This window comes from Dipteris shenzhenensis, chromosome 4 (genome assembly GCF_047967505.1).
Source record: "Dipteris shenzhenensis isolate YYH24624 ecotype China chromosome 4, Dip_SZ_1.0, whole genome shotgun sequence".
NCBI lineage: Eukaryota > Viridiplantae > Streptophyta > Polypodiopsida > Gleicheniales > Dipteridaceae > Dipteris > Dipteris shenzhenensis.
The window spans coordinates 32428659-32438326 of NC_141599.1; the positions used below are offsets into that span (position 1 = coordinate 32428659).

The 9668-nt window shown below is 45.7% G+C and overlaps 1 protein-coding gene across 1 annotated transcript; it reads left to right on the forward strand.

Moving 5' to 3' along the window:
* Window positions 1-2131: 2131 nt before the first annotated feature.
* On the forward strand, window positions 2132-3719 carry LOC147902736 (putative xyloglucan endotransglucosylase/hydrolase protein 5). The gene is made up of 5 exons (XM_087373933.1): window positions 2132-2291; window positions 2387-2487; window positions 2589-2782; window positions 2887-3447; window positions 3587-3719. Exons 1-5 carry the CDS (start codon window positions 2132-2134, stop codon window positions 3717-3719), a joined length of 1149 nt encoding a protein of 382 aa, XP_087230059.1.
* Window positions 3720-9668: the final 5949 nt, after the last annotated feature.

A 9668-nucleotide genomic window follows, 5' to 3' on the forward strand; every position in this document is an offset into this window, starting at 1 on the left:
TCCAAGAGGCCCTTTTGAGTCCAAAAGTCCACTAATGAATGTTTTGCAAAGTTTAAAATAAAAAATTAGCTTCTTGTTTCTATCTTATGACAATGATAGCTTCAAATTTGAATTCTCACTTCATTTAGGCCATTTTTGTGATGGATTAGTGCTACAAAGTTAGGGCCCATAGTAGTGGCCCCTATAGCCTAGAGGCAAGATATGACCCATGGAGGGAGATTGAGAGCCAATAGGGGGCCCTTGTTGGTGAAAAATGCTATGAGAACATGAGAGATGGGGCGAAGGGGGGGAGGGGAGGGATAAAAGGGGGGAAGGAGGGGAGGGGAGGGATAAAAGGGGGGGAGGGATAATCTACCATGTGTCCCTTCTTGACTTCTATGACACTGCCTTGCTCAAGGATAAAACCCCTGCCATGTCCTTGCCCGCTATAAATGGAGGTTTAGCCACTTCATCCACCATAGCCAGTAGCACTATCTCGCCATCGTGCCCTTTATCTATGGATCTAGAAGGCATCATGATCAAGACAGCCTCATAGCTATGACTCCTCACAAGCCATGGAAAGGCTTTAGAGTAGAGGGTAGAGGCACTGTGAGGAGAGGAGGGTAGATGAGGGTCTTGCACTCTAAGCAACAGCCAAATATTTGAGAAGAGCTGCAACACATGTGCAATCTCATGGGCCAGGTTGGCATCTGTGGCCACGACACGAATTCTGTTGTCCAACTTGAGATTCATTCTCAAGAGGTTCACTAGGGTCATTACGCGTAGGAGTTGGGATGTGAGGGATGTCGAGTAGGGAGGGAGGAGGATCGTTAGGAGGGAGATGATATTGTTGCTTTTGGGAATCTTTTAGGAATTGAAGAGGGATCGCCAAAGCTCATTGAGAGCTTTTGAGAAGGCAGTGTTGGAGGAAGGCTGGCCTAAGAGATTGAGCGATGGCAAGCAGGGAGCAAACTGAGCAGCATGAAAGCCAGGAATTCAAATAAGGACCACAAACACGAGACAAGGGGTAGGGCGGTGCAGACTTGTCTCCATATGAAAGAGTAAAAACAAGATTGTCTCCATCTTCAAGTCCTTACGACAGGCCCACAATCGTTGCTTCTTCTTATCAACCTGCACCTCTGTATTCCAACTGTGGTCTGATTGCAAAGAACGAAGCCCCCCGCATGAATTGCAGCTTTGAACCCTGTAGTTGTTGATTTTTTATACATTTTTCTCCAAAGTGTATGAGGTGTGTGATTCAAATGCGAATTCTGATTGCTTAAGCAAATTAGGTGCAAAATTACGATTGAAACGCAACAACGGAAACGGGAATGTGAAGTCACAAATTTTCATGCATTAGTAGACCCAATACTATTTAGTATTTAGTATATTGGAATATGACCCATGGTGCGAGGGGTCACTTGAAAAATATTGGTCCATCGGGGAGGGAGTTTCTATGAGAGAAGATGGTTAGAAAGAAATCCCGTTCTCATGAGGGAGTTTCTATGAGAGAAGATGGTGAGCATGAAATCCCTTTCATGACCTCATAGCATGTCACTTGGAGCTTGCCCTCAAGAGCATGTCACTTGGAGCATGCCCTCTCAATTAAACAAACGCGAAATCTGCAGGCCAAGTCCCACGATTAGTTCCGTATCGAAACTCTTCAAGCAATGCTTTAACCCAACAATGAGCACTAGCAAAGTTACCACATTGCCTTTCGTTATTTAGACTCTGTCCGCCCAGCTAGATACTCGTCGTCATCGGTTCTATCGAATAGTCGAATGGACCTGCCGCCTGCTCAAAGTTACAATGCTGCTTCGTGTTGTCCACACCAGGGAGAGAGAAAGACCACACGACTATTTTGCCCTGATGAGAAACGGAGACGGCAGAGAGAAGAGTTTCTTCAGTCTGAAGGCAGACAGAAGAGCTTCTTGAGTGTCCCGTTGCGTTCTGTCATCTCCATCAACTAGATACTCGCATAGGCTTGCTTTTAAGAGCTCCAACTGCGTAGCGCTAGCATCGAAAGCAGAGACACAAAAACAGAGAGAGAGAGAGAGAGAGAGAGAGAGAGAGAGAGGGAAAGAGATCCGTCTTCTTCCTCAGCATAGCCTCATCATCCTACTGCAAAGCCAAATAGCTTTTCCCACCACTCATGGATGCCCAAAACTGCATCGCTTTCTTGACCATCCTCGCACTCGTTCACTTCTCCTACGCCGCATTAACATCAGTATTTTTCACAGATTCCGCCCCTGATCATATCCAGTTTGTTGATAATGGCCAGGAGATCCTCTTAACGCTTGATCAGAAAAACGGTAACGTTTCTACAGCTTTGCTTTCTCTTTCATCTCTCAGGTCCTGTAAACTGGGGGAAGGCTAGGCTCACGTATCGTGCTCTTGTTGTCTCTAGCTTCCGGATTTGAATCCTATAATGGGTACCTCTTCGGTAGCTTCAACATCCAAATGAAACTCCCTGCGAACGATTCGGCAGGCACGGTCACCACATATTATGTAAGGCCGCGACGATATTTCCAATCAATATTTTAGCTTCGTGTGTTTCTTGCAAAGTTCATGCTGCCAACAGGAGGAAACTAAGGCATATGCATCCGCAGATGTCCTCTTTAGGCTTGACCCACGACGAGCTCGATTTCGAGTTTCTGGGCAATTTGTCTGGCGATCCTTTCATACTCCAGACTAACGTCTACTCAAATGGGGTAGGCGGCAGGGAGCAACGCATCTTCCTTTGGTTTGATCCCACAGCGGACTTCCATAACTATTCGCTCCTCTGGAACGAGCAGCTAGTTGTGTATGTGTCTCAACCGAGCCGTCTCACCGTTGATTTCAGCAAACGCTGCTGCAAAATTTTGTCCCTCTGCTTGCACAGCGTCGACTGACCCAATTGAAATGCAGGTTCTCTGTCGACAGCACGCCCATCCGCATATTTCCAAACCTGGCGGCAGCAAAGGGCGTCCCTTACTTGAACAATCAAACAATGAAGGTTTATGCCAGCATTTGGGATGGAGATGGCTGGGCAACAGACGGAGGGCTGGTCAAGATCAACTGGACGCAAGCTCCTTTTGTGGCATCTTACCGCGGATTCACCGCAGACGCTTGCACCGACACTACAATGACGTCTGCAACAGAGTGCGCGGCAACAAAATGGTGGAATCAGGCGAGCTATGAAATGCTGACTTCGGACCAGGAGGATGAGCTGAAGGCAGTGCAAGAGACATATATGGTCTACAACTATTGCACCGATTGGAAGAGATACAATGTCACGCCTCCTGAATGTGCATACACGATGTTCACTGAGGCTCCTGCAGCGCCATCTTCATTGCCATCCCCTTCCGCTTTGGGGTTAGATATATCTCCATCCCAACCTGATCCGTCCAGTCGAGCAGCCAAAACTCTTCTTCATCTAATGCTCACTTTCTTTTCCGTCGTCCTTTCCCTTTCGCTACTTAAAATTCTGTAAGCACTAATTATACTCGCTCGGTCTTGCCCAGGCGAGCTGGGGAGTAAGGCTTTCTTTCATTCATGGATTCTGCTGCGCAGCTCACCATCTCCAGTTGCTTGGAGGCAGGTGTGGCTAAGGATTTTGAACTCGCAGAAAACTTGCATCAAGGAATCCTGCTGCTGCAAGAGATCAAGAGTGCAACGTCGAAACCAAGGTCTTGAAGTGGGTTCCGGCAGGCATTGGGCAGCCGGTCGGATCTTACGTCGAAGTATTTGACGCGACATAGCCATTCCAGGTTCCATTTTGCACAACTAATAAGAATGGTCAAAGTTCAGCTTTTTCCGCCCTCACGCTCACTCATGCAAATCTGTCGACTTCGATATAATAAATTAAACTTTACGTTGTCCAACATTTTTCGCAACAAATCAAGAGAGTTTGCAGATTTTTAGCTACTATTTTGAGAAAATATTTTTATAATTTCAAAATGTAAATGTCCCAAGTTCATTGTATATACTTAAGGCGTTTTTTGTGAACACTTGTCCAAGCATTGGCTCCCTTATTAGTGTCTCTATGTCCCCACATCCAATCTTTATGTTTTGCAACGACTTGCATGCTAATAGCTAAACATCTTATTGCTTTTTAAAGCTTTGCTAGGTACATCCCGTGTGGGTAAGTCTAGTATAAGTTCCTCTTATGTGGGTAAGTCTCCCTAGTATCTCTATGTCCCATGTTTATGACTTCCATGCTAATAACTAAACATCTTATTATTTGTTTGGGTAAGTCTTTTCTATGAAGCTTTTGGGCACCATTTTCTTTACACAATGTGGACATTATTTGTTTAGCTAGTGAAGGATTCTTGGCTCAATGGCCCACTTTTTCAAATGTCCGTACCTTGGGAGGCCGTCCACCATTAGTCGACAATAAGAACTTTTTCGACTGGCCTATTAAAGACTGCCAAGCCATGGGCGAATGCTTATGAATCCAAACAACATTCCAAAACACAAGACAATAGCCAAAAGGATGCTCCATGAGCAATTCTTTTCTTAGAGAGAACCTCGCCACCACCAAATAGAAGATCTCATTAGAATGGACTAGCTTTGGGTCATCTATTTTGTACATCAATGGAGTAATCTCTTTATGAGTTTGATGCGGTTTTTTAGGGATCAATTTTCCTTGTGGTTGTATATGGGTTTGATTCACTTCATGGAATACATGTATGGCATTGTTTATATTTTTATGGGAGTGAGAAAGTAATTTGGCTGAGAAAATATCCTGTCCCTAATTTTATACATAAACCTCCTAGCCCATTAGTTTCTCATTCCACATGAAACTTCTTGCAACTCAAGTTTTTGAATTGAGCAAACAAGTGCATTGCATCACCACTATTATACAAAGATACTCGAAGCATTCAAATGCATGAAGGAAAAATAGCTAACTAGGTTTATGAGCATATGTGTACATGGTGTAATTTGATGATGAGCGCATGTGACAAACTTGTATGTCCTCACTACTCATTGGAGTGGTCAACAAGTCTAGGATTCTTTGCACTTTGTCCTTACTTCTAATGAACTGTCGTGAACCTCTCTCTCTCTCTCTCTCTCTCTCTCTCTCTCTCTCTCTCTCAAGCTAAGGATGTCTAGTTTTGGTTACCTCCTTTCAACTTTGGGTAGAGTTGGACATCCAACTTGTACAAAGGAAGGCAACAATTGAGTAACTAGTATCAATACCTCACTCATAGTATATAACAAATCAAGAGTTTACATGTGTCAAGTTATTTAGGTTTTGTGTTTAAGGTGTCATCCTACAGAGAGTTTACAAATTACATGTGTCAAGTTATCAAGGTTTTACGTCCAAGGCGTCATCCTATGGAAAGTTTAAATATGTTAATTAAGATATGGGAAGAGGGAAACACCTGGCTCATTTAGACACCAAGTGTACCTAATAGATGTGTGGTGAGACACATGACATTGTGTCATATTGGGTCCATCCAAGTGCATTAGGTGGAGGCAAACGACATGATGGAGGTACAAGGAGGAGGTGTAAGTTGGTAGCATTAGGAAAAAAGGAAACTCATTTTGGGGCCTTTTGGCAAAAAACACTTATTTCATTAATTTTGGACTTGTCAATGTACAATTCATTTTAATAGATACTTTTGAACTAGTTTATGGATAAAATTTAAAGAAAAACTCACTCTTCAAAACACAGATAAAAACATAAAAACAAGGAATTTTTAAGAGTGTTTTGAAGGAAATAAAATCAAAATTATAAAACCATAACAAAGATAAGCTACACCAAAAGATAAGAAACAGTAGCAAATAAAACTAAAATTATGAAAATTAACTTAACTTCTTACATAGATTGGTGCATGGTCCCGATTCATTTTTGTACTTAAATTTCCATTGAAAAAATCTACTTTATGAAAATATCCTTCCAAAACCAAAAGATGATACTACCCTTTGAAATAAAGAGTTTATTTACTTACACTATCATATTGTAGAAATGTAATTCTTACATTATGCTATATTATAGAAATCCTAGTATAATTTTTCATTTTAAAGAATCTTCATTTAAAAGTTTAACTTTTTCTTAACTTATTATTAACTTTAATAAATAAAAATCATTTAAATCCATGGATAAATTATGTGTGTGTGCGTACTTATGTACGTACATATGTACGTATATATATATAAGGTCCATGCATTAGATTAATTTACCATGACAGTCCTCATAAATCTCCAAGACTTAATAACGGTGTTAATAAATACCTTTTAAAGTTTCGAAACTCTAATATCTCCAAGAGTTAATAATAGTGCCAATAAACACCATTCAGAGTTTCAAAAAGCAAAAATGGTATAATCTCAAAGAACTTTATAATGGTGCCAATAAACACCTTGCAATACTTACAAAGATTTTTTAAGCAAACACTTGCAAATGACGTATCTTGATGGAGGGGGAAAGAGAGGGAAATAAGTTTTTTTTTTTTTAAATAAAAAAATAATTTTATTTTTTTTAATTTTATTTTTGTTGTCACCTCCACGCTGCTGCGGTAGCGTGATCTCTTGGACAAGGGAGGGAGAAAGGAGAGGAGAAGAGAAGAGAGAGGGAGAGAAGGGAGGAGAATGGGAAGAGAGAGGGAGAGAAGAGAGGAGAAAGGGAAGGAAGAGGGAGAGGGGGAACGGAGCACAATGCGAGGGAGAGGGAGAGGGAGGAAGGGAGGGGACCACGATGTGGGAGCGAGAGTAGAAGGAAGAGGGAGAGAGGAAGGGGAGAGTAGAGGGGGGAGTAATAAAATTTTTTAAATAAATTAAATTAGATAGGTGGGTGACGAGGAGGAAGCGAAGAGAATGGATAGGGAAAGAGAGGAAAGAAGAGGGGGAAGGAATGATAGTAAGGGAAGAGCGAGGGAAGGAGAGACAGAGAGAGAGAGACGTGCTACCACGGTAGCGCAAAGGCAATAGCCCAAAAAAAAATGTCACCTTTTTTTTTTACCGCTCCCTTTGCACTGCCGCAGCAATGCTACTCCCCCCCCCCCCCCTCTCTCTCTCTCTCTCTCTCTCTATGTGTGTGTGTGTCACCACCGCACACTATAGAAGAAAGGGAGGGAGAGAGGAGATGAGGAGGAGAGAGAGAGAGAGGGGGGGGAGGGAGAGACGAGGGGAGAAAGACGGAGGGAGAGAAGGGAGGAGAAAGGAGAGGGAGAGGGAGAGGGAGAGGGGAAGGAGAAGGGATGCGCAACATGAGAGAGAGGGAGAGGGAGAGGGAGTGCAACGCAATGCAAGAGAGAGGGAGAGGGAGAGGGAGAGAGGAAGGAAGGGGAACACGATGAGAGGGAGGGTGTGATTGAAAAGGGAGGGGGAGAGGTGGGAGTCAATATACTTCCCTCAAGGAATTCAAACTTCCCTCCCCCTTTTCCCCATTCCCCCCTTCCTCCATTCCCCATTCCCCATTGCCCATTCTCCCCTTCCCCTCCCCCCATTCTCCCCTTCCCCTCCCCCCATTCCCCCTTCCCTCCCCCTTCCCTCCCCCTTCCCTCCCCCTTCCTTCCCCCTTCCCTCCCCATGGCAAATTTTCTCCTCAAGGTCCTCTTCAAAAGTTCGCAAGGATACTTGGTGTAATCGGTGCCGGAATGCAGGACACTTAGCAGAGGAATGCGGTTTGAATGAGCGGTGGTGTGCGATTTGCCAAACAGCGACGCATACCACGGAGATCTGCCGCTATAACGCACGAATAGCCCCGACACCAGCGGTGGCGGCGGTAGTTGCGGCACCAGCCGCAGCACCAGCCGCGGTACCAGCCGCACCGGCGAGAAGACCTTGGTGGCCGAGAACGGCTGGAACAGGTGCAGATGAACCAGCAGGGGAACGGACGTTCCTATGTTTTTATTGCAATCAACCCGGACATCGAAAGGTAGATTGCGAATTATTCAAGCGCCACAAGGCGGAAAAGGAAGCAATCCGGGATCCGGAGAAGGCAAGTCCGCACCAGCAGTGAATGCGGTTCTGATTATCGAATGCGATGATGCCAGTCAGCAACAGGATAGCAAGGAGCCTAGTCCGAAGTCCGAAGAAGTACCGGAAGTACCGGCGGGTGTCCCTGTTGAAGGCAAAGTGGGAGGAAGTGCGAGCGGAGATGTGCTCGTGGTCACACGATCCCAGGAAAAGGTGCGGGAATACAAGGCCCAGCAAGAGAAGGGGAGACCTACGGCGTTGGACTGGCAGGCACAACAAAAGGTGCGGTCGACGGTCGGTGAATGGGTCCAGAAAACCCCAACGGTGTTACCTAGGCCGAGCGCGGAAAAGGCAGTCTCGGTGACGGAGAATGGTGTGAAGGTGGCAAGGCGCCTGCAAGGAGAGCAGCCAGAAGCGACTTGTCTACCTACCAGTCAGAAGGACAGCCTGATGATCGGCGAGGAGGGTGTTGAACCATATGATTTATGGCAGGATTTGCGGAAACAGCAAATACACATGACAATGGAGCAATTGTTAGCATTGGTACCCAATTTCCGGAGTTCTCTCATCAAACAATTGACGGAACCAGTCAGGGCGATGGAGTCGGAGATGGAAGCGGTAACAATGGAAGTGTCGTCAGACGAATCTGCAAAGCCTGCAGTGGAAGTACAGCCTCCTGTTTTTGACGAAGCGGTCCCGGTAATTTTCGTAACACTGGAGAACAGCCGTGTGGGAGGGGTGTTGCTGGACGGAGGGTCTGGGGTCAACATCCTGTCCGAACAAATGCTGGTGCCATTGGGTATCACAAAATGGGAATCAGCACCCTTCGCCGTTCGGATGGCAGACCAACGGAGAGTGCAGCCGTTAGGATTGCTCCGTGGATTGAAAATGGAGGTTTGCGGCGTGAAGTTCGAAATCGCTGCGGTGATTCTCCGGATGGAGGATATTAGCGGGTCATACCCGTTATTGCTCGGAAGACCGTGGTTGCGGCAGGCCCGTGTGAAACAAGACTGGCAATCAGACCGCATCACCATTCGGAAAGGAAAAAAGAAGCTGAAGCTCTCGGTACATACCAAACAAGGGCTGAGGACACCATTCCGACCGACGATGGCGGAAGGTATCCATATGATGGACGGAATGGGGGTCGAAGAGGAGGATGATTACTTCAGTAGGAATACGGAGCTGGTAAGCTTGTTCGAGGTCGATGTGGTTGCCATTTTAAAGCAATATCAGCATCAGATTCCCTCGGCTACGCAGGAGTCATCCAGTTCCACGAAAGAACCAGTCGAAGGGAGTCTACCGGAAGGCACAGGAGACATGCCGGACGAAGCAGGAGTGGCGGAGGCGGAAAGAGTTTTCGAGCAGGAACTCCGTCGCTCGCGGAGGGTCAAAGAAGACGAGCTGCTGGATCTTAACCTCGGGACGGAGGAGGAGCCAAAGAACGTCCGTGTCAGTGCGAAGCTCGATAAAGGATTTCGGGGAAAATTGGAGACATTGCTGAAATCCTTCAAAGACGTGTTCGCCTGGGACTACACAGATTTGCTCGGCATCGATCCCAAATTCTATCAGCACAGGATCAATCTGCAGAAGGATGCGATACCGGTTCGGCAACAACGGTATAGAATGAACCCGAACTATGCCCAGAGGGTGAAGGAGGAGCTGGACAGGCTGCTAAAGGTCGGGTTTATCTATCCGGTTGACCGTGCAACGTGGCTTTCGCCAATAGTGATTGTTCCGAAAAAGAATTTGAAGTTGCGGGTCTGTGTTGACTACAGAAAGCTTAACGC

Excerpts from the sequence above, each read along its gene's own strand:
- LOC147902736 (XM_087373933.1), top strand. The coding sequence starts at position 2,132 with ATGGATGCCCAAAACTGCATCGCTTTCTTGACCATCCTCGCACTCGTT. Across the intron at positions 2,488-2,588 it reads GCACGGTCACCACATATTAT|ATGTCCTCTTTAGGCTTGAC; the intron begins GTAAGGCCGCGA and ends ATGCATCCGCAG. Across the intron at positions 3,448-3,586 it reads CTTTCGCTACTTAAAATTCT|AAAACTTGCATCAAGGAATC; the intron begins GTAAGCACTAAT and ends TTGAACTCGCAG.